The sequence below is a fragment of the Nannospalax galili genome, unplaced genomic scaffold, assembly GCF_000622305.1.
Source record: "Nannospalax galili isolate Female #2095 unplaced genomic scaffold, S.galili_v1.0 scaffold2241, whole genome shotgun sequence".
Taxonomy (NCBI): Eukaryota; Metazoa; Chordata; class Mammalia; order Rodentia; family Spalacidae; genus Nannospalax; species Nannospalax galili.
In genome coordinates, this window is record NW_008344288.1 from 192,817 (window position 1) to 215,426 (window position 22,610).

General features: G+C 44.7%; 2 protein-coding genes and 1 long non-coding RNA gene across 5 annotated transcripts in view; 1 reads left to right on the plus strand and 2 right to left on the minus strand.

Moving 5' to 3' along the window:
• Window positions 1-32: 32 nt before the first annotated feature.
• Window positions 33-9,463, plus strand: LOC115071624. The gene is made up of 3 exons (XR_003850734.1): window positions 33-257; window positions 7,735-7,812; window positions 8,882-9,463. It is a non-coding gene; the product is annotated as an uncharacterized LOC115071624 (long non-coding RNA).
• On the minus strand, window positions 3,728-9,483 carry Rskr (ribosomal protein S6 kinase related). Its single transcript, XM_008840604.3, is given in 14 exon segments — window positions 3,728-4,504; window positions 4,950-5,060; window positions 5,172-5,260; window positions 5,308-5,383; window positions 5,385-5,401; window positions 6,428-6,455; window positions 7,528-7,568; window positions 7,731-7,853; window positions 8,069-8,119; window positions 8,122-8,137; window positions 8,487-8,555; window positions 8,670-8,728; window positions 8,731-8,956; window positions 9,391-9,483. Coding segments are annotated over 14 exon segments (1,203 nt in total). The 5' UTR covers window positions 9,448-9,483; the 3' UTR covers window positions 3,728-4,264.
• Window positions 9,484-9,693: 210 nt separating this feature from the next.
• Window positions 9,694-22,610, minus strand: part of Kiaa0100 (KIAA0100 ortholog) — a 37,469-nt gene continuing 24,552 nt past the window's right edge. For 2 of the 3 annotated variants that reach the window (XM_008840597.1, XM_029567142.1), the window contains 13 exons: window positions 19,263-19,362; window positions 18,540-18,722; window positions 17,714-17,835; window positions 16,029-16,184; window positions 15,827-15,948; window positions 14,828-15,008; window positions 13,324-13,410; window positions 12,872-12,982; window positions 12,037-12,172; window positions 11,811-11,941; window positions 11,350-11,451; window positions 10,936-11,070; window positions 9,743-10,534 (listed from right to left, as the gene is read on the minus strand). In XM_008840597.1, the coding sequence (XP_008838819.1) occupies window positions 10,352-10,534; window positions 10,936-11,070; window positions 11,350-11,451; window positions 11,811-11,941; window positions 12,037-12,172; window positions 12,872-12,982; window positions 13,324-13,410; window positions 14,828-15,008; window positions 15,827-15,948; window positions 16,029-16,184; window positions 17,714-17,835; window positions 18,540-18,722; window positions 19,263-19,362 (1,749 nt within the window). In that variant the 3' untranslated portion in view covers window positions 9,743-10,351. Of the gene's footprint in view, window positions 10,535-10,935; window positions 11,071-11,349; window positions 11,452-11,810; window positions 11,942-12,036; window positions 12,173-12,871; window positions 12,983-13,323; window positions 13,411-14,827; window positions 15,009-15,826; window positions 15,949-16,028; window positions 16,185-17,713; window positions 17,836-18,539; window positions 18,723-19,262; window positions 19,363-22,610 lie in introns of all 3 variants that reach the window. The other variant, XM_008840596.2, reaches the window with a different exon arrangement.

Consider the following 22,610-nt stretch of genomic DNA (forward strand, 5'->3'; position numbering starts at 1 on the left):
CCCGAAAACTAACGCCTTTTTTCCAGACGGCTGCCTGAAGGCCGGACCGGTGGGGGTGCTGTGTCTGCAAGTCACTGACGCCGCAGATAGCCCAAGTCCTATTTCCGGTGACTCTTTCTCACAGCTTGTTAGGAAGGGCTCCAGAGCATGGCTTCTGTAATCTCTCAGGTTTCCCGTAGTTACGGGGCGTAGTTACGGTAGCATTTCATGCAGGCTTGGTTCATAACGTCCTGAAAGAGCTCAACCTCGGTCTCCAGGTAAATGCCTCTTCAGACTTTCTAGGCGTTTCTTGGCGTTAACCTTAGGGCCTGCGACAAGATTACTGCAATAACGGGCCCTGGCACTGTTTAAAATGCTTGATGTGGCCGGGCGTGGTGACGCACGCCTTTAATCCCAGCACTCGGGAGGCAGAGGCAGGTGGATCTGAGTTCGAGGCCAGCCTGGTCTCCATAGTGAGTTCCAGGCCAGCTGGGACTGCAGGGAGACCCTGTCTCAAAACAAACAAACAAACAAAAAAAGCCACACTATCAACTACTGTATTCTAGTCTGTTGAATCCGTTCTGAAATCTGTCCACTAAAGATAGAACTGATTTTTTGTTTTCCTTTCGCTTCTGTTTTGAGACTGAGTCTCTTTGTAGCCCTAGCTGGCCTGGAACTCCCTTTCTAGAGGAGGCTGGCCTCAAACTCAGAGATCCCCCAGCCTATCTCCCCAGTGCTGGGATTAAAGGTGTGTGCCACCATGCCTGGCAAATTAAGATTTTACTTTGTGTGGGATTGATTTTTTTTTTAAATTAACAACTGAAGGTTTTTGTTAAGACAGTCTCAGTATGTAACACAGGCTGTTCTCAAACTTGGGGTGATCCTTTTGTCTGCCTCTAGAGCAGGTCCTTTTGTAGCAAGGTCTTGCTATGTTGCTCAGGCTGGCCTTGAACTCCCCTATCATCCTGCCTGAGCCTCCAAATTGGTTGGGACTATAGATGTATACATACCACAATGCCTGAAAGATGAGTCAATTGTTGATGACTATTTCTTTGAACACTCACAGATGCAGTTTATTTTTGGTCTTTTTGAGACAATGTCTTTCTGTAGCCCTAAGCCAGCCTGGCACTTGCTATGTTGACCAGGCTGGCCTCATTCAGATATCCAACAGCCTCTGCCTCCTGAGTGCTGGGACTAAAGGTATGTGCCACCGTGCCTGGCTTATATTTTAGTTTTTTTTTTTTTTTTTTTTTTTTTTTTGAGACAGGGTCCCCCTGTAGCCCCAGCTGTCCTGGAACTCACTATGGAGACCAGGCTGGCCTTGAACTCACTGAGATCCGCCTGCCTCTGCCTCCCAAGTGCTGGGACTACAGGCATGCCCCACCACGCCCGGCTCCTAGGATTTTTTTAAAAATCATTTTATGTGTATGAGTGTATTGCCTTCATGTATGTAAGTACAAGGGTCATGCAAGAACTGGATTTAGGGAGGGTTGTTAGTTACCTTCATATGAACCCCAATCCTCTGCAAGAGCAGCCAGTGCTCCTAAACAATGAGCCATCTCTCTAGCCCCAAGATTTTTATTTTTTATTTATGTGCATGTGTCTGTGCCAGTGCCAGCAGAGGCCAGAAGAAAGCTTTGGATACCCTGAGGCTATAGTTACAGGAAGTTGTAAACTTCCTGATATGGGTGCTGGGACCCAAACTCAGGTCCTTGCAAGAACAGCAAAGCACTCTTAACTGCTAAGCAATATAGTTTTTGTTTCTATGTGACATCTTTTTTCTTTTTGGTCTTTTTGAGACAGGGTCTCCCTGTAGCCCCAGCTGTCCTGGAACTCACTATGTAGACCAGGCTGGTCTTGAACTCACAGAGATCTGCCTGCCTCTGTCTCCCGAGCGCTGGGATTAAAGGCATGCACCACCACACCTGGCCAGGTATTAATTTTAAAAAAAAAAATTTTAAGGGCTGGAGAGATGGCTCAGCAGTCAATAACACTGGTTGTTCTTGCAGAAGACCCGGGTGCGAATCCCAGCACCCACATGGTAGCTAACAACTGTCTGTAACTCCAGTTCCAGGGGATCCGACAGCCTCTTCTGTCCTCTTCGGGCATTGCGAGACATGGGTGCACTAACACACATGCAGGCAATACACTCATACACATAAAACAAAAATAATAAAATATAAAAAATACATATATGCAAAAAAAATTTTATATGTACAACTGTTTTGCCTGCATGTAAGTATACATGTGTGCAGTGCCCAAGGGGACCAGAAGAGGGCACTGGATCCCCTAGAACTGGAGTTGCAGACAGTTTTTAGACATCACATAGGTGCTGGGACTCCAACTGAAGTCCTCTACCAGGAGTAGCCAGTGCTCTTAACTGCTGTGCCATCTCTCCAGCTCCAGATATTTATGTTTTAATGGTCTTATATAAATCTACCTAGAATTAAGTTTTGGAAGCCGAGTACGGTGGCACACACCTGTAATCTTAGCATTTAGGAAACCAAAGAAAGAGGATTATGAGTTCAAAGCCAGGTGGACTACATGAGACCCTGTCTCAAAAAAGTAAGTTTTGGGCAGGATCTAAAATAGGAATACAACTGTTTTGTTTTGAGAAACAAGGTTTCATGTAGCCCTAGCTGGCCTTGAACTTGCTATGTAGTCAAAAATGACCTTAAATTACTAACCCTCCTTCCTCATAATGCTAGGATTATGTTCACCACCATGCCAGGATAAAAAAAAAAAAAAATTAAGATGAGCTGGGCATGGTGACACATGCATTTAATCCCAGCACTTGTGAGCCAGAGGCAGGTGGATCTTTTGAGTCCAAGCCTGGTCTACACAGCCAGCTGGAGCTATAGGGAGACCCTGTCTCAAAAAAAGAAAAAAAAAGATGAAGTTATATTGTCCAAGCTGTCTTTGAATTCCTAACCATCTCAATTCAGCCTCCCAAGTGTCTGGGATTATAGAATTTACTTCTGTGTAAAGCCCAATTATTTAAAAAGTTGTAGTTTGAGACTGGAGAGATGGCTCAGCAGTTGAGAATACTGGTTGCTCTTGCAAAGAGCTGGGATCAGTTCCCAGCACCCACATGGTGGCTAATGACACCTCCTGTAACTCCAGTTCCAGGGTATCTGACACTCTTCTGCCTTCTGTGGGCATTGTACATGTGTGAAACACTTATATACATGTAGGAAAGATACTCATGCACATAAAATACACACAAAAGTTGTAGTTTATTTTTTCTTTGAGACAAGCTCTCATTCTGTTGTCTGAGTTGGCCTCAGATTCATACTTCTGCCTCTGTGTCTTGAGTTCTGAGATTACCTGGGTTTGTCACCATAGCTAGCTTTTTAGGGTTAAAGATGTTATTTATAAATCTGCAGCAAGTGTTCCTGCCTCAGCCTCCTATACTCTGGGATTATGGTGTGAACCATCACATCTAGTGGTGGCACAGGCCTTAAATCTCTATGGGAAGCAGAGGCAGGCAGATCTGTAAAATGGAGGCCAGCCTGGTCTACATAGCGAATTCCAGGCCACCTAAGGCTACAGAGAGACCCCATATCAAAACAACCCAAAAAACAAAAGCTAAAACAAAAAAAGCTATAAAACTGTCTAAAGAGAAATAAATGCACTAAGATATAGTCTTTTTTTTTGGTCTTTTTGAGACAGGGTCTCCCTGTAGCCCCAGCTGACCAGGAACTCACTATGTCCTGGAACTCACTATGTAGACCAGGCTAGCCTTGAACTCACAGAGATCTGCCTGCCTCTGCCTCCCGAGTACTGGGATTAAAGATATGCAATACCGCACCCAGCATAAATCATATTCTAAAATTGCATATTTATTCATGTGTTGAAATGCCAGCTCTTTGAGACCTTTGAAAAGCATTTATATTGCTTTTGACTACTTATTGCTTTTGACTATAAACATAAATAGCACCTTGGGAGCCCATGAAGTGACACTACTTCAAAAGAAAGGAAACATGGTAGAAAAATGGGAGTGGGGGAGTATAAGTATCCTTTAGTTGGCAGCTTAAGGGAAAGAGTACTGGAGAAATGAGGCAAAGAGAAAGTCCACCAACTTGAACTGAGATGTTGAACTGAGAGGTGGATTGTACTATGGGAAAGCAGTAGTTCCAGTTTTGGCTATCAGTTTCAGAATGTCAAAGGTTTCGACTCTGATCCAACACCTACAACAGAATAGTAAAGGACAACAAAGTAAAAATTGGATCTTCAAGTTGGTCGTAGAGTTGGCAGTGGAGATCCTCAGGTTTCCAGCTGGATCCTAATACAGAAGAGAGGGTGAAGCAGAGATGGAGTGGACCAGGAAGGACTCCAGATCACAGTCAAAATCCTTGAAGGGCACTGACTCCAATGGACTGGGCCTAGTATCTCGCATCTCCATGACAAAGTTCACTGGCTGCTTCTGTAGGAGCTCAGGGTCAAAGGCCACACCCCGAAAGAAAGGGTGGATCTGGAAGTGATGCAGATAACGTAGCAGGTAGAGAGGGTTCTTGCACAACAGCTGAAGGAAAACAGTTTGAAGGATGAGAGACTGAGATAATGAAGCTAAACAGAGAAGATGAAAAGGGAGTAAAGAGTTCATGGAGCTATGGAGGGCAGGAAAACAATCTTAGAGCATACAAGATTTTTGAGAGAGACATGGAGGTTGATCTGGAAGGGACTGGTAATAAAGGAGCTGTAATTGTGGATTTTCAGTAAGAGGATAGCGCTGGTTCATGCTCTCTAAAAGGACCTCTCTGTTCTGGATGAGGAAAATATGTGGGGTACCAGGAACTCAGGAATGAAATCTGAAGAGGGGAAATGATAGTTAAGTCGGAGCACCTCAAATACCCACCCCCTCCCCCAAAAAAATTAAGTCAGAGGAGCAGGGAAATATCTTCAATGATAAGAGAAAGAGAGGAGTACACAGTTTGGGAATCAAAAAGGAAAGCAGTATTCACCCTTACCTCATGGAGCAGGAGTGAGAGCTCCTGGTTAATAGAAGCTGGGATCTCAGAAACATAGTAGGTCACACTTGCCAACATGGTCACATGATGTCTTTCTGCTACCACTGGGAACTGAGTTGAAGGGGTAGGGGATGAAAACCAGGAAAGACTTCCTACAGCCTTTTTCCCACCACAAAGAAAATCCCTTCTCTGCCCAACATCACTACCATACCATTCTCTTACCTTTCCAGTTGCCAGGGAGAAAAGCAGTACTCCCAGGGACCACCGATCAGCAGTGTGGTTGTAAGGCCCACCATTCAGAACTTCCGGGGCTATGGATATGAAAGGTCTTGTCACTGACATTCTTAGCCACTCTCACCCATGTATTGAAGAGTGCCACAGATAGTATAGGCTCTTGCTCCCTGGGATAGGTGGCAAGACAGACCAAAGTCCGTCTGTCAGTTTCAGATGGCCTATGAAATAAAGAAACAGCACCACTATGTTCTATGGGGCGGGTCGCTAGACCCCCGGTGTGGTGTGTACGGGCACCCTGGGGTCTCCGCCACACCTGGCTAGTCCCGGTGTGAGTCTGGCCGCAAGCGATGTGGGGAGCGCGCCTGGGCTCCCGGGCGCACTCACTCTGGATGTGGCCCGGGGTTAGGTGTGCGCGCACTCTCCCGCTGTGGTTCTGGTCCCACTGGCTAGCCGCTGGCGGGCCTAGCCGGCCGCGCCTCTCTGGAGACGGCAGGTGCGCAGACTTCTCTGATGCTGGCTGTAGCTGATGGCTACACACTTCTCTGGAGCGGAGAGCTTCCTCTGCTACTAGATTATTATCTAGTCAGAATCCCGCCTCTATTACACCCTTGTACCCTTCCTCAGGATTGCGGAGTTCCTGGCCAGTGAACTCCACAGGGAAGAGGCACGGAGGCAGTGAAAGCTAATAACGGAGGAATAGCGCCCCCCCCAGGGAGACTGGATCACAGGATTTAGTGTTACAGCTCAAGACAAGTGACTCAGCTCAGATCTCAGTGATTCAGCTCCAGCTCCAAGTTTAAGTGATCCAGCTCTAAGTCTGAGTGATCCAGCTCCAAGTCTGAGTGATCCAGCGCCAACTTTATTGGGGTAAAACTAGGACTATAGTGTAGAGACAGCAGAAGAAGTCTTAGCTGATAGGTACTTTTAGGATACCTCATTTACATAGGGCAGTGGGCTTCTATCAGGCTATCAGACAACACCTGATTAAAACCTGGTAACTTCTGTGCCGGAGGGCATGTATTTGTGGCGAGCACTTTAAAAGAAGAGTCAGGGAGGATGCCAGGAAGGCACTCTGCTATGAAAGGAATCTGCAGCACATGGTTTCCGAGCTCGTGAGCTATCCAGACATGAACAGACTTCTACTTGCATAACAGAACCCCAACAATGTTCCACCCCTTATCAACCATGATCTACTCCCAAACAGAAGTACCTCTCATCCTAGGGCTAGAGAAGGAAAGATTTACCTTGTTCATCCAGAAGGATATTCTCCATCTGAAAGATCATGGGTGAGAAAATACTCTTAGTCTTCCATTTGACTGTTTCGGTTGTTGGTTGTTTTTTTTTTAATATTTTATTATTTTTATCTTATGTGTATGCATGTATTGCCTGCATGTAGTAAGCACACACATTGTGCAATGCCTACAGAGGTCAGAAGAGGCTGTCGGATACCTTGGGACTGGAGTTCAGACAGCTGCCATGTGGGTGCTGGGATTTGAAACTGGGTCTTCTGCAAGAACAACCAGTGTTCTTAACCGCTGAGCCATCTCTCCAGCCCCTTTATTTTTATTTTATGTGTATGAGTGTATTGCCTGTATGTATGTGAATGTACCCATGTCGTGCAATGCCACAGAGGTCAGAAGAGGGTGTCAGATTCCCCTGGAACTGAAGTTACAGACAGTTTGTAACTGCCATGTGGGTGCTGGGAATCAAACCTGGGTCCTCTGCAAGAGCAGTCAGCCCTCTTAACCACTGAGCCAACTCTCCAGCCCCTAGTTGGTTTTCTTTAAAAAAAAATTTTCATTTTCTTTATGTGTATGAATGTATTGCCTGCATGTATGTAAGTGTACCCACATAGTGCAGTGCTCACAGGTCAGAAGAGGGCATCAGATCCCCTGGAACTGGAATTATGGTTATTGGTCGCCATGTGGGTGCTGCTAATCAAACCCAGGTCCTCTGCAAGAAGCAACCAGTGCTCTTAACCGCTGAGCCATCTCTCCAGCCCCGTTGATTTGTTTTTTGAGACAGGCTCTCCCCTATACAGCCCAAGCCAGCTGGATTTGGTATGTACACTAAGCTAGCCTCAAACTTGTAATCTTGCCTCTGCCTCCCGAGTGCTGGAATTATAGAAGCGTACATGCCAAGCTCTCAACTCATTCATCATGTACATTTGCTTGCTGGAAAAGATGCCCTAACTCAGCATTCAAACCTATGATTGGAGGACCCCTGCCTAAATCCTTATTCACAAGAACCCAAAAATCAAGCCTTCAGCTCCCAACTACCTTCTCAGACCTGTTAGAACTTCTGAGGTTTTTTCCTCAGACTAAGGGAAAAAAGACAACTCTACCTTTATATCTCAGTGGATGATGCCCAAGTCATGGAGATAGCCTATGGATAATAGTAATCATAGATATATTGAAGATCGCCTATCCATTCCAGTAGTTCTGTACTCCCATCCCATCATTACTCTATTTGACTTCAGAATTATCAATTCTGTTTTCTCCTACCCACCCATTTAACTCTATTTCCTTTACCATTTTCTTCACTTACATAGCATAAGGACGAGCTCAGCTGCAAAAAGACGAACAGAAGCCTCCAGAAAACAACCAAAAGCAGACCACAGAGAGTAGAGGTCTGTACTGCAGTAGATACACAATGCAAAGCACCAGAAGTCTAGGCAATATTTGGGGTCTACAACGCCTGGACTCAAGGCATCGTAGACCTCCTGCCCAAACTGATGCCACCTCCTATTCCGTCTTCTTTGGGGATAGAGATATTATATGAAAAGGGGAACAGCAAAAACAAAATAATCCCAGAGAGATGGATAATCTTTGTAGGGAGAATGACAGATGGAATTTTGAGGGTGAGGAAAGAGACCAATCACTCACTAATAAAGAGGTATCATTTCCCCTGCCAGCTGTCCCCCAAGCTGTGTACAAAGGATGGTTGATCTGTCACTAGAGACAAAGAAAACAGGAAGTTAGCTCAGGATAAGATTATTGACAATAAAGGTACTAAAGAAATCAGGTTCTACCTAGTTGTGTAGAAATGAAGCTGCACTTCACCTGACAGTTTGGAGGAATTCAGTATTTGGGAGTACCTACCTGATAAGCCCAGAACCAGCATACTAAGTAAGGAATATACTAAGACATGTTGGGAGATTTCCCTGTCTGGACCTGGAGTGTGTTGACCACTAATAGCGACTTTTCTCAGGATTTACTTTGTGTTACACTAAGATGGAAACATATGTAAAGTAGAACCAAGAAAAGCAGAAAAGTTCTTGACACATTCCAGAAGACTGCATACCTGCATGCTAACCTCCTCTTTGCATTGCCTCAGGATATCCCTCTGTAGGACTTTTACTTTGGGTACCACCTACAAAAGGAGAGGCATGACAACAGAGAACAGTACTATGCAATTCCTTCCCCTTAATCTCTCTGGAACCAAAAGTAGTATCAGAACTATTGTGTGGAATACCTAGAGCCCTACCTTTACCGCAAATACAGCTTTCTGGGCACAATCTAGCACATTGAGGACAGTTCCAAGGACCTACCTTCAGCTGCAGGGGAAACTGGTAGAAAGAGGCTGATGAACTGAGGAACTGGCCACTCAGACAGAGGCTTCTCTAGTAGCAGTGGGGCTGGCTGTAGGGGCTCCTGATGCCAGCACTGATGCCCATGTAGTTCCCACATTTCTTCTAGACCTGACCTGATGGTCCCCACACCACACCAGAGGCTCTTCCAGCCTCAGACCCAGGAGCCCTGGATGTTGCCACCCTGCTGAGAAAGGAGCCACTCCAAACCTGCCCCTGAAGCACTGGAAGTTCTGCCCAACTCAACAGGCACTTCTTCCCCTAAAGTCTGAACTTCTAGAGGTACAGTCCTGAGCACCAGGAAAAATTCCTGGATTTGTGATAAAGCCTGGACATAATCCGAAGTCTTTACAACAGTCAGAAAAAATTCCCAGATTTGTGATGAGGCCTGGACATAATCCAAAGTCTCTCCAACAGTAAGAGTTGCATGTTTTCTCCATGACAAATCAGGAATATAACCTATGTCTCAGAACAGGGCTGCACCGCTTTCACATTATAGCCTCCATGCCCCAACCCCACAGTGCATATCAATGACAGGCCCCTAACTAGACACCTTCCAGCCTCAGGCCTACACCTCCTTCTCTTACCCTCACAGGCTGCCAGAGCCCCACACCCTACCTTTTGCAGAGCAGACACCCCAGTGTATTGCTCCTGCCAACAGCTCACTCCTCCCATCCCCAGTCTCTGCCTCCCCTCCTTCCACTAAATCTGCTGTCCCAGTTACATAAGCAATTCCTCCCTCAGATGCTGTATTTCCCATGAGCCCCGCCTCTTCCAGTGTGCACAGACCCATCAGGTTTGGGCCAGTGTCATAGCAGGGATGTGAAGCATCTGTGATAAGGCTTCAAGGCAGAGGAGTAAAGAGGCCACAGTCATTACAGTGGCAGCTAAAAAACGTGGGTTAGTGGGGAGGGAAAGACAGACGAGTTGAACGCTTACACTCAATACAAGTAAAAAGAAAAAGCCAACATCAAATTTAAAATATTTTTTCTTTGAATCATTTTTTTTTTTTTGCCATTCTCCAAGGCATACCCCAAGGGGAAGAGTAAGGTACCTATGGCCAGCCCTGGCTCCTATTACCATCCTCCCAAGGGAGCACAGTTTGGAGAGATGATTCCCACCTGAACACTAATATCTCTTTCATACAAGGCAGTGGAGTGAGGCACAGAGGATCAGACCCCTCCCCTCAGCTTCCTGGCACAAAGGGAGAGCAGTTATACTTAGAAATATATATATATATTTTACATATATATGTCTATAAAAATTTATCATACTTGATCAAGACTATCCCCCCCACCCTTTCAGTTGACCCCAAGGAACAGAATCCTAGGCCTGGGCACTCCCTGGGTCTTCTGGTTCTCTTGCCATTCTGGGCCTAATCAGCATGAGACTTGGAATTTTTTGTCCACCATGCCCTGCAGGGAACAGGCCAGCTGTTAAGAACAGTGCCTCTCTCAGCACTGCAGGAGCTCCAAAGCCCCACAAATCCTGGTGGATGAAGGGAAGTTCTGCCCACCCTCAAGTCCCTGGATTCTGAACCAGAGTCAGATCTTATACTGCAGACACTTGGATTGCCAGGTCACTTGCGCCTGCCAAAGATGGACTTCTTGCCAGGGTTCTTGTCACCCACACTTAAACCGATAAGGAGCCGAGCTTTTTCCTCCTCTTCCTGCTGCTGCATGTTCAGGTCCGATTTTGTTTCTAGCTTTCCCCGGAACTCAGACCCTGTTGCAGGTTTCAGCCTTAGCTTTTCTTTGATTACCTGGCAAGCAGAGAGGAGTAAAAGGAAAGGTAAAAATATTAGAATAATACAAAGTAAACCAAGTCAACCAAGATTTATTAAAGTGACTTGCAAGACACAATGGAGCAATCCAAAGCCTTATAAATAATGGCCTCTGCTTTCCAGAAGCTTATAATCTAATTAGAACTCAGATTCTAAGTCTGAGGTTGTAGCAGCCCTTAGGTTCCCTCAAATTAATGGCAGTTAACATATGAAATAGTAAATATTTAACTATCCTGGGGCAATGTCATGGAGGAAACAGGGAAAGAAGTCACTATCTGCCCTTCCCTTGGCTATTCTTTAATATAGTCTAGAACAAAAGGCTCCTAGGCCTGCAATCTTGCCAACTGCTAACGAAACAGCCACAAGCCCTGGCGGGATACCTGGGCAACCAGAGCTTTTCGGCTGTCTCTTTTGACAGCCATGGCAAAGTCTAGCCAGGTCCACGTGTTGTTGTGGTACTCCAGACAGGGCAGCACCAAGTTAAGGTCACCCCAGTCCACACTGTTCTTCTCACCCTGAAAGAGGAAGAGGGAAGATGGGCAAAGTATCAGCTGCCATTCTGAGTCTACACCAGTACATGAGTATAATTCCTATGACAGTAACCTACAAATAACAGATTTTGATTTCCCCTTACCTCAATCAGGTAATGGTGCTAACTCCTGCAGAAAGCAGAAGGAACAGCAGGTTTGTCACCCAAGGCCCACTTTCACAAGTGGGTCTCCTTGTCTATAATCTTTGATAATTTTCTGGCTCCCTTCCTACTCAGTTCTAGAAAGTGCTGCAGGGGGACCTACCTTGTAACTGACACACAGTGGAACTTGTGGAATTTTTATATAGATGAAGGAGTTGTTCATGGCAGCTCGCTCTTTCATCTTGTCAATATCATCCACCGGGTGCTAGGAAAAGCAAGAAAGGAACATAAACCCCTCAATCATCAGAAGGACCCGAAACACCACTCTACCCTCTCACCCCTGGAGCAGAGACTCAAAACAGAAGCAATATCCAGCCAGGTTCAACAGAAATTTAAGGTCCATTTTTCTAAACTTTAAAAAATTCTCCACTAAAATCTGTTTTTCAATTTGGGGAGTTTCTTTTGCTTTTTTGGAAACAGAGTCTCACTACATAGCCCAGGTTACCCTTGAGCTCATGATCCTTTGGCCCCAGTCCCCCCAAGATTACAAAAGTTGGAACGTCGTTCCTTCCCCTCCACCCCCAGCCTCTCCAAATTTTCTATCTCCAGGGACATGTCCTATACCTCAGGTGATCTGCGGAATGACCTTCTGACCCCAGAACTCCGGGTCAAGCCCTGTGCCACACCCTTCCCAGGGCCAAGAGGTACTGCATCATCTGCTGCTATCAGCTGCCGAGGTTTCACAACCGGTATGCCTATGAAAAAGCAAGCACACCAAGAGTAATCCTTTTCTGAAGCTGCCTTGGGCCACCACTCCATTCTTCTCACACTCCACCATAAAAATTCTTACCAGTAGTAACAAGTTTGGATTTATCCTCTTCATCACCAACTTCATCATCTTCCACATTTCGACCAGGAAAGAAAAAGCCCATCATTCTATGAAAGAACTGGTGTGATAGCTGGATGGTGAGAGGTACTACATTTACCTAAAAGGGAAAAGGTTGAAGAAGCAATTAAGCTCAGACACTAGCCTTCAGTCTTTTTTTTCTTTTTTGGTCTTTTTTGAGACAGGGTCTCCTAAGAGCCCCAGCTGGCCTGGAACTCACTATGTAGACCAGGCTGGCCTTGAACTCACAGAGATCCGCCTGCCTCTGCCTCCCAAGTGCTGGGATTAAAGGCATGCACCACCACGCCCAGCTTTTTTTTTTTAATATTTTATTTTTTTGGTCTTTTTGAGACAGGGTCTCCCTGTAGCCCCAGCTGTCCTGGAACTCACTATGCAGACCAGGCTGGTCTTGAACTCACAGAGACTGCCTGCCTCTGTCTCCTGAGTGCTGGGATTACAGGCATGCACCACCACACCCAGCTATTTTACTTTTATCATTTTTGTTTTATGTGGATGAGTGTACTGCCTGCATGTGTGTAAGTGCACCCATATCATGTAATACCCGTGGAGGTCAGAAGGTGGCTTCAGATCACCTGGAACTGGAATTATAGACAGTTGTTAGCTGCCATGTGAGTACTGGAAATCAAACCCAGGTCCTCTTTAAGAGCAGTCAGTGCTTTTAACCCATGAGCCATGTCTCCAGCCCCTAGCCTTCAGTTTTTTACCACTAACTAGCATAACATACAGCTAGCTTTGAACTGCCCTATGACTCAGGGTTCCCAAGGGAATGTTTACTAACCTCAAAGTGTTCCTTAACAGAGATACCCCCAACAGGTGGCCGGACTTTGCTGAAAAGGCGGAGGGCTAGCTGTCTCCCAGACTGGCAGGAACTCTGGGGCCGTAGGACTACCTGTAGGACAGAGTGAATAAAACTCCACTAAATAGCCTCCCTAAAAATAACCTACAAATCAGCCTAAAAACCTTCTGTAGAAGAACTAAAGCAATGGTCTTGCTAGGCTGGGCAAGTTACACCATTTCAGATCATTTGTTTCCTGGAGTGAGTTGACATGAAAGGACCATCATAAATATCCTTTGCTATGAAGTATGTATGAGGGGACTAGGAATTGGGAAATAAGACTTACCTTAGAGAAGTAAGGGATATAGCTGTGAGTGTAGAGTGCTTACCTACCACATACAAGGTCCTAGGTCCCATCCCCAGTGCCACAAAGAAAGGGGGTTGGGAGAACTTGCCTTATAGACAGCATTGGGGAGAAGGTTGTTCATAGTGAACCAGCCCAACTCCAGAAGATGTTCTGCTGTATCATCAGACTTATTCACCTATAAAAACAGATTTTTGTACTGTTATTTTGAATTTTCTTTTTTTTTTTTTTTTTGGTCTTTTTGAGACAGGGTCTCCCTGTAGCCCTCAGTTGGCCTGGAACTTACTACATAGACTAGGCTGGCCTTGAACTCACAGAGATCCACCTGCCTCTGCCTCCCAAGCTCTGGGATTGAAGACATGTGCCAAGAGGCCCAGCTTTTGTTCTGTTTATCATAAACTTTTCTTCAGAGCTTGCTAGAGAATTACTTGATAACCCTAACCTAATCCCCTAATCCAACCCCCCTCTGATATCTTTTTTCCTCTTTTTTCCCTTAAAATGAGGTCTAATATAGCCCAGGCTGACCTCAAATTCACTATGTATCTGCAGCTAGCACTCTTGATTAAGAGTTCAAACAGGAGTGCAGGTTGTAATTACAGGCACACACCTGCCAACATCTTGTTCAATCTCATATGCAATCATGTAATCAACATACCCTCTAATCCCATGTTTCTCATGAGTAATACTAGCTAAAACACTAACTGCTAGTAGTTCTTCCTAGTTATTGTTAACATTAGAAAATGCTCTCATTTCCAAACATCCCTTGTAATGATTAATAGTCTCTTTCCCCTTGTAGTGGTTAACTGCAGGAAAGCTGACTCCTAGTATCAGAATGGTTCTACCCCAAAGATTACTTTGCTCTGGCCCAAGTTTCTAGGTTTACATCTTTTTTTTTTTTTTTTTTTTTTTTTTTATTTTTTTGGCGGGTAGCCAGTCTTTAGTTACAAAGTTGAAGTCCCTTAATCGTTAACAAATCTAATAGTAACCTTTTGAAAAATCATTATTAATAAAAAACTTAAGTTGCAGGGCTTGAAATACCTCCTAGGAATAATTTTCTTTTTTTCTTTTTTTTTCTTTTTGGGACAGGGTCTCCCTGTAGCCCCAGCTGTCCTGGAACTCACTCTGTAGGTGGGCTGGCCTTGAACTCAGAGATCCACCTGCCTCTGCCTCCCAAGTGCTAGGACTAAAGGCATGCACCACCATACCTCGCCCAGCAGGAGTAATTTTCTTAGTGAAAGAAGCACTTGATTAATCTTATCTCCATTTGTATCCTTTATTATTATATAATGTGTCTAAGGAAACTCATGTTTCAAATCATGAGCATCATTAATAATCATATAATTAGCCTTTTGTCTTCTATGAACTATACTTTTTTTTTTTTCTTTTTCTTTTTGAGACAGGGTCTCCCTGTAGCCCAGCTGTCCTGGAACTCACTATGTAGACCAGGATGGCCTCAAACTCACAAAGATCCACCTGCCTCTGCCTCCCCAGTGCTGGGATCAAAGGCGTGCACCACCACACCCAGCTGAACAGAACTCGAGATAGTCCCTGCCTCAGCTGCAGCTGCCTCTGTAGGGCCGTCCCATCCCGGATACCTTGCTGTAGAGGAACCTCTGCAGCTCCAGCTCTGCGATTCCCAGTTGTCCATCCTCCTCTGTCAGGCGCCAGCGTGCCTGAGCAAAGTAAAACTCAGTGCGCCGGACTACACTCACATCTTCCTGTTGCTTTCGAAGCTCCATTTTGTTTGCTCGTTGTAGTTGAAAATCCTTAAAACATCTATACACAAACAGGAGAGCAAAAGTAAAAAAGAAAAGAATACACAGGATGGTGCTCTACACTGTTTCGAGCCCAAACATGGACCTATTCAGGTCAGCTAGCTTCTAAACTTTTTCACTGGATTTATTTTATTATTTCTACCTTCCTGTAGCCCCAGCATGCCTGAAACTTATGTAGACCTGTCTGGCCTCGATTTCAGAGATCTGCCTGCCTTTATCCCCCAAGTGCTGGGATTAAAGACATGCACCACCACACCTGGCTTTCAGTGGATTTATTATTTCTGAAGCTGTGAGCTATGGGAAAATAAATCCCATCTTTTAGCTCTACAGATTCTTTTTTTCAGACGGTCTCTCTGCAGCCCCAGCTGGCCTGGATCTCAGAGAGATACGCCTGCCTCTACCTCCCAAGTGCTGAGACTAAAGGCATGCATCACCATGCTCAGGGCTCTATAGCTTCTTAATAGTAATCTCTTCCCACTAATAACTCCTATTATCTGTAATTGTGTTCTTTATCAATCAATTTCAAGATATTTTCAATTTCAATGCACAGTATGTGATCTTTCCCAACTACCCATTTTTCTTGCAGCAGAACCAATCCAGGGGGTACTCCAATGAGAACCCAAAGGATGGGTTCTCTTGTTTTCAAACTATTTGGCCAAGATCAGCAAGGCTCACTCAGGAAGATTTACCTCAATCTACTCCTCTAATAGTCCTTGATAATACACAATTGACCTAAAGACTGCCAGAACATGGGCAAAAAAAAAAAAAAGAAGCCAGCTCTAGATGTGGCAGTGGGAAAAGAACAGGACTACTGGATACCTAATGAGGATGTTGAGCTCTTCACTTTCCAGCTGCAGGCTGGCCTTTTCCTGGTTTAGCTGCAACTGAAGTTTTTGGTTCAGGTCAAGGAGATTCTCATTCTTGCTGTCATCCTGTAAAGACTAGGGAACCCAAAGAGAAGAAATGAAGAGATCTCTCCTGTCCTTAATATCTCTGTCCTCGAGCTACCCAGGGTGACTACCTTCATGATAGAATACATCTGCTTCTCCAGATGCCGTATCTGGGCCACATGCTGCCGCACAGCCTCCTGCAGATGCAGTATGCTACTGCGCTGCTCCTCAGGATTGCTAGAGATCTCTAGCTGGAACCTGACCCGTTGTTTCTTTTCACTGTGCTCCTAAAGGATGGAAAGGGAAACCTATGCTTTGTTTGTTGGTTTTGTGTGGTGCTGTGAATAACACAACTTCACACATGGTAAGCACATGCTGTACCACTGGTACAGCCCCAGCTCCATGAATAATATTTTAAATGAATAACTCTTGTTAGTAAAGAGAAATAAAGCAACAAGAAATGGCGATCTTGGGGCTGGAGAGATGGCTCAGCAGTAAGAGCATTAACTGTTCTTGCAGACAACCTGGGTTTGATTGCCAGCACACACGGAGGCTAACAACTGTAACTGTAGTTCCAGGGGTCCGACACCTTCTTCTGATCTCTGTGGGCACTGCACAACATGGATGCACTTACTTATACACAGGCAATACACTCATACACATAAAAATAACGATTTTTTTAAAAAAGGGTGGATCTTTTAAGAAAAGCTGACCTTTATCTATCACAATCAGAAGAATGAGTGGTAGATCAATGCAAATGATCTGCAATGTGAGTTTCAGAAATGGAGGCAAAACTGGGGTATACGTACTATTTTTAGAGATGTTTAGGTGACTGAGTGGAAAACTGGACTGAAAAAAGTCAAGGAAACAAGCTTTTATAGTCTCAGGGACACTTAGACCTTAACTATGTGGAATTCCAGGAGTTGCAATTGATTATAGAGGATGTACTAACCATAGGACCTTTTCAGGCTGAAGTATTAGTTCTCTTTCTTTCTTGTCTGGGTGTGTGTGCGTGTGCGTGTAGTATTAGTTCTCTTTTGTCTTGGTGAGTGTGTATGCACATGTGGTGTGTGCATGTAAATCAGAGGATAACTTGTAGGAGTCATTTCTCTCCTTCCCCGTGGGTTCTGGGAACTGAACTCAGGTCAAAAGTCTCAGTGGCAAGTGCTTAATGTGCTGAACCATCTCCCTAGCCCAGCACAACTTTCTTTTTTATTTTCTTTTTTTTTTTAAATATTTATTATTTTTATTATTATTATTTTTACATGTATTCATGTGTTGCCTGCATGTAGGTAAGTGCACCCATGTTGTGCAATGCCCACAGAAGACAGAAGAGGCTGTCAGATCCCCTGGAACTGGAGTTATGGACAGTTGTTAGCTGCCATGTGGGCACTACGATTTGAACCCAGGTCTTCTTCAAGAACAACCAGTGTTCTTAACCACTAAGCCATCTCTCCAGCCCTTATTTTGTCTTTTTGAGACAGGGTCTCCCTGTAGTCCCAGCTGGCTTGGAACTCCCTATATAGACCAGGCTGGCCTTGAATGCAGAGATCCTCCTGTTTCTGCCTCTCAAGTGCTGGGTTTAAAGGTATGTGCCACCAAGCCCAGCTTCGTTTTTGTTTTTTGAAACAGGGTCTCTCTGTAGCCACAGCTGGCCTGGAACTCACTATGTAGACCAGGCTGGCCTCAATCTTAGAGATTCAAGTTGTGCGCCACCACGACCAGCTAATACTACTTTTCTTATTGGAATCAAAGTAAAGCACAAGGTCAGGGTTCAGGTAAGACTAACCAGTATTCTACAAGGGCTCATGCTCACCTTCCGCTTGGGTTCTACATGGAGCAACAGGTTGTTAACGATGTCCAGGATCATAGCATACTGAGCTGGGTTTGTGGAGATTTCCAACTCATGATGGATGAGAGTAAAAGTATCCACAGCCCCTAGATAATTATTAAAAAACTAAGTTAGAGGCTCGAGTTTCTCTCTAACATTCTATCTCCTTAACACACATTTATTTGGTTTTTATTTCCTGTGTTTGAGTGTTTCACTTGCATGTATGTAGATGTACCTGTGCATGCAATGCCTGTGGAGGACAAAAGAGGGCATCAGATCCCTTAGAACTGGACTTAGGTTGTTAGGCACCACGTGAGTGCTGGGAACCAAATCAGGGTCCTCTGCAAGAGTATCCAGTGCTCTTAACCACTGAGCCATCTCTCCAAACTCAGTTGGTTGTTTTTTTTTTTTTTTTTTTTTTTTTTTTGAGATGGTTTCACTATGTAGTCCCGGTTGACCTTCAACACACAGAGGTCTGCCTGCCTCTGCCTCCCAAGTACTAGGATTAAAGGAACATGTACTATACCTGGCCAGACCCACATGTGAAACTAATCCTGTTAGTCAACCCCACAGAAAGGATGTAAGAGATTCTCAGGAACAGACATATGCTTATTTCAGAATCATAAATAGTATCCATTCATTCTTAAGAGTATACATTATTCTCCAGCTGAACTTAAAAAATACAAAGCAAAGTGAAACATTAGTGCCAGTGCACAGGAATAATTTTAATAATTCTACTGTCTCAAAACCACTAAGCTGAGATTAACTATTTTCACAAATCCCTAGTAACAGCCTTTAAAGCCCTGAATACCTTCCTGCTTCTTTAGGAGATCTTCCTTTTCCTGGTTCTCATGAACCTCAGGTGGCTTAATCTGAGTTGCTAGTTCAGGATCAATGTCATGGCTGTAACTAATATAGTACATTCGGCAATTACAACGTGAAATGATCCTCTGGACTTGCTGGGCTTGCTGAGCTTCAGCTGGCTGGTTCCAATCTAGGAAGAAATGAAAAAGAGGTGAGAAAGACATTCTCGATAAAAGGTATGGTGAAAGCCTCCTGTCTATGTGTGATGTCTAGGGAATTCCAGGAAAGCTGCTTTCAATCTAGCTGATCACAGAATGATACTACTTCAACACACACTGATGTTAAGAATAGATAAATTGGGGGGTTGGGGATTTAGCTCAGTGGTAGAGCGCTTGCCTAGCAAACACAAGGCCCTGCGTTCGGTCCTCAGCTCAAAAAAAAAGACTAAATTGGAATAAGTGTGCAGTTCAGAGGAAGAGCCAATGCCTAGCATGCATTAGGCCCTGAATCAGTACTGCCAAAAAATAAAACAGAGCATGCTGGCTCAAGCCTGTAAGCCCAGCACTTGAATGGGCTGAGTTTAGGCCAGCTTGGCCTACACACTGAAACACTGTTTTAAAACCCAGAGGGGGAAAAAAGTATCCAGAATGTAAATTAAGTAAGTAAATGAGCCCCCTTCGGGATGCACATCTGCTCTTAATCACAGCATGGGGAGAGGGAGAGAGCTGACCTGTGGTTGTGGTAACCATGCCTCCCACTGCCTGCCCGCTCTCCATCAGCTCCTGAACAGAGTCCAGACTACGCTCCCGGTGCTCCTCAATATTCTTCACCTGAAAACAGAAAGGCAAGCAGAGACCTTTAGCTCCTGGAAAAATGCAGCTTATCTTAACTCTGTCATATGTTTCAAGCAGAGTCATATGCTACCTAATAATGCTTCAATCAATGCCAGGCTGCATGTCCAATGGTAGTTCCCACAAGATTATGTAACCAGTAGGAGGTGTTGATTCACACCTGTAATCTCAGCATTCAAGAGGCTAAGGCAGGAGTATCACCACAGGCTTGAGGCCACCCAGGGCTACAGAGTAAGACTATCTCACAAAAACCAAACAAGGTTGTATCATCTAATGATAGTGTAGCCATCTTGGTTTGTGTAAGGACATGCTAGGATGTATATATAATGAAAAACTTTACGTAATACCACATTTTTTAAACTTTGGACTTCCTTGCCTCTACGTCCCAAGTTCTGGGATTATAATAAGCATGAGCCACCATGCCTGGCTGGTGTGTTCTTTTTGTTTCTCAGGTAGAAAACTACTCTGAATTCAGGCATGGTGGCTCACACTTGTAAACTGAGTACTTGGGATACAGAGATAGGCAGATTTCTGGGCTTGCTGAGCTGTGAGGTTAGCCTGGTCTACAACAGAGATTAGCCTAGTCTATAATAAGTGCACTTATAAGTGGGGGCTAGAGAAATAGTTCAGTAGTTAGGAAGAGCACTTGCTGCTCTTACAGAGGACCAGGTTCTATATCCAGCATCAACATGGTGGCTCACAACCATTTGTAACTACAATTTCAGGGAATGCAATGCTCTCTCCTGGCCTCCAATGGGTATTGTGCACAGGTGGGTACACTTACATATATACAGGCAAAAGACTATACACATAAAGTTTTTTAAAATTTTTTATTTTATGTGTATGCATGTATAGCCTGCATGTAGGCAAGCGCATCCATGACATGCAATGCCCGAGGTCAGAAGAGGCTGTTGGATCCCCTGGGACTGGAGTTACGGACAGTTGTTAGCTGCCATGTGGGTGCTGGGATTCGAACCCGGGTCTTCTGCAAGAATAACCAGTGTTCTTAACCGCTGAGCCATCTCTCCAGACCCTATAACATAAAATTTTTAAAAAAGCCGGGCGTGGCGGTGCATGCCTTTAATCCCAGCACTCGGGAGGCAGAGGCAGGCGCATCTCTTGTGAGTTCAAGACCAGCCTGGTCTACACAGTGAGCTCCAGGTCAGCTGGGGCTACATGTGCACTTACATGCAGGCAAAACACTGATACACAAAAAATAAAAATAATAAAATATTAAAAAATAATTAAAAAAGAAAAAAAAGGGATGGCTGGGGCTGGAGAGATGGCTCAGAGGTTAAGAACACTGACTGTTCTTGCAGAAGACCTGGGTTCAAATCCTAGCACCCACATCGTAGCTAACAACTCTTCCTAACTCCAGTTCCAAGGGATCCAACAGTTTCTTCTGTCCTCCACTGGCATTGCATGACACAGGTGTAATTCCCTACATGCAGGCAATACACGCATACACATAAAATAAAAATTTAAAAAACAAAAAAAAAAGGGATAGGGCTAAGATGGCTTAGCGGGTAAGAGCATTTGTTGCATTCTGAATTCAAATCCCAGCACTCATGTAAAAATCTGGGCATGGGGCTAGAGAGATGGCTCAGTGGTTAAGAACACTGGCTGTTCTTGCAGAAGACCCAGGTTTGAATCCCAGCACCCACATGGCAGCTAACAATTGTCCCTAACTCCAGTTCCAGGGGATCTGACAGCCTGTTCTGTCCTCTGCTGGCATTGCACGGCACAGGTAGGTACACTTACGTACATGCAGGCAATACACGCATACACATAAAATAAAAAAAAATTTTTTTTTTTTGGTCTTTTTTGAGACAGGGTCTCCTTGTAGCACCAGCTGTCCTGGAACTCACTATGTAGACCAGGCTGGCCTCGAACTCAGAGATCCGCCTGCCTCTGCCTCCCAAGTGCTGGGATTAAAGGCATGTGCCACCACGCCCAGCCTAAAAATATTTTTTTTTTTTTTTAAAAAGGTGGCATGCTCTAAAAGCAGAGGCCCCAAAACTTGCCCGCATCTACATGGAGGTGCCACTTTTTCACCCCTATTTTCTGGGCTGTTATGATCAAACCCAGGGCCTTGTACATGTTAGCCATGTGCTCTGATCTGCCAGAGTCAGAACCCTAGCTGAGGTACTTAACATCTTCTGTGATTATCTCCCAAGACTTCTGGTAACAGACACTGCTCACCTGACCTAAAGCTGTTAGGTATCAGCATGACCTCTCATGTTACCAACAACCTGGTCCTTACCTGGCTTAACATCTGATCTAAATGTTCACTACTTATTGAAGTTGCCCAGATTGAGCCCTAAGGTTCTACTATAAGAAACGTTAACCAGGACTAAGAGGGATCAGCTTTATTCTCACAGCAAATGGGATTATCATGTCAGTTCTTTTTGTTGTTTATTTGTTTGAAATGCTGTAGCCCTGGCTAGCCTGGAACTTGTTATGCAAACCAGGCTGGTCTCTATCACAGAGATCAGCCTGCCCAAAGGGGTGAACCACTATGGCTATTTTTGTTCATTTGCTTGGTTTCTTTGGGTTTTTTGGGGGGGGCACACAGGGGGTTGTTGTTGATTGTTTTTTGACAGGGTCTCCCTAGTTACAGTCCACCCGTAGTCACAATGTGAACCAGGATGGCTTCACTCTTGCAGAGATCCACCTGCCTCTGCCTCCTGAGGGGTTGGGTTGTTTGGTGGTGGTTTTTTTTTTTTTTTTTTTTTTGAGGCAGGGTCTCCCTATAGCCCCAGCTGTCCTGGAACTCACTATGTAGACCAGGCTGGCCTTGAACTCACAGAGATCCACCTGCCTCTGCCTCCCAAGCGCTGGGATTAAAGGCATGCACCACCATGCCCGGCAAGTTTTGTGGTTTTTTTCAATTTGGTTCTTAGCAGATGTAGCTGAATCCTGTAACTCACTTGAGGGTAAGTACACAGTGCAGTACAGTGTGGGCACTTAACATCTGTTAAATATGTAATAATAATGGATACTACTGGCTGGGTTTATCTCCTAACTAGTAGACCCTCTGAGGGTATACATCCTAGAAATTACAGTCTAAATTTTCTACCTTCCCCAATCCTAGCTAACTGCTGCTCACAATTCACATTACCACAGTACCTTGAAACATACTTAAGATATCCCCAGATGTAATGACTTTAAAAAAAAAATGATACAACCACCTTTCTTCTGAATAATCTAATTTTTCAAAGCCCTTT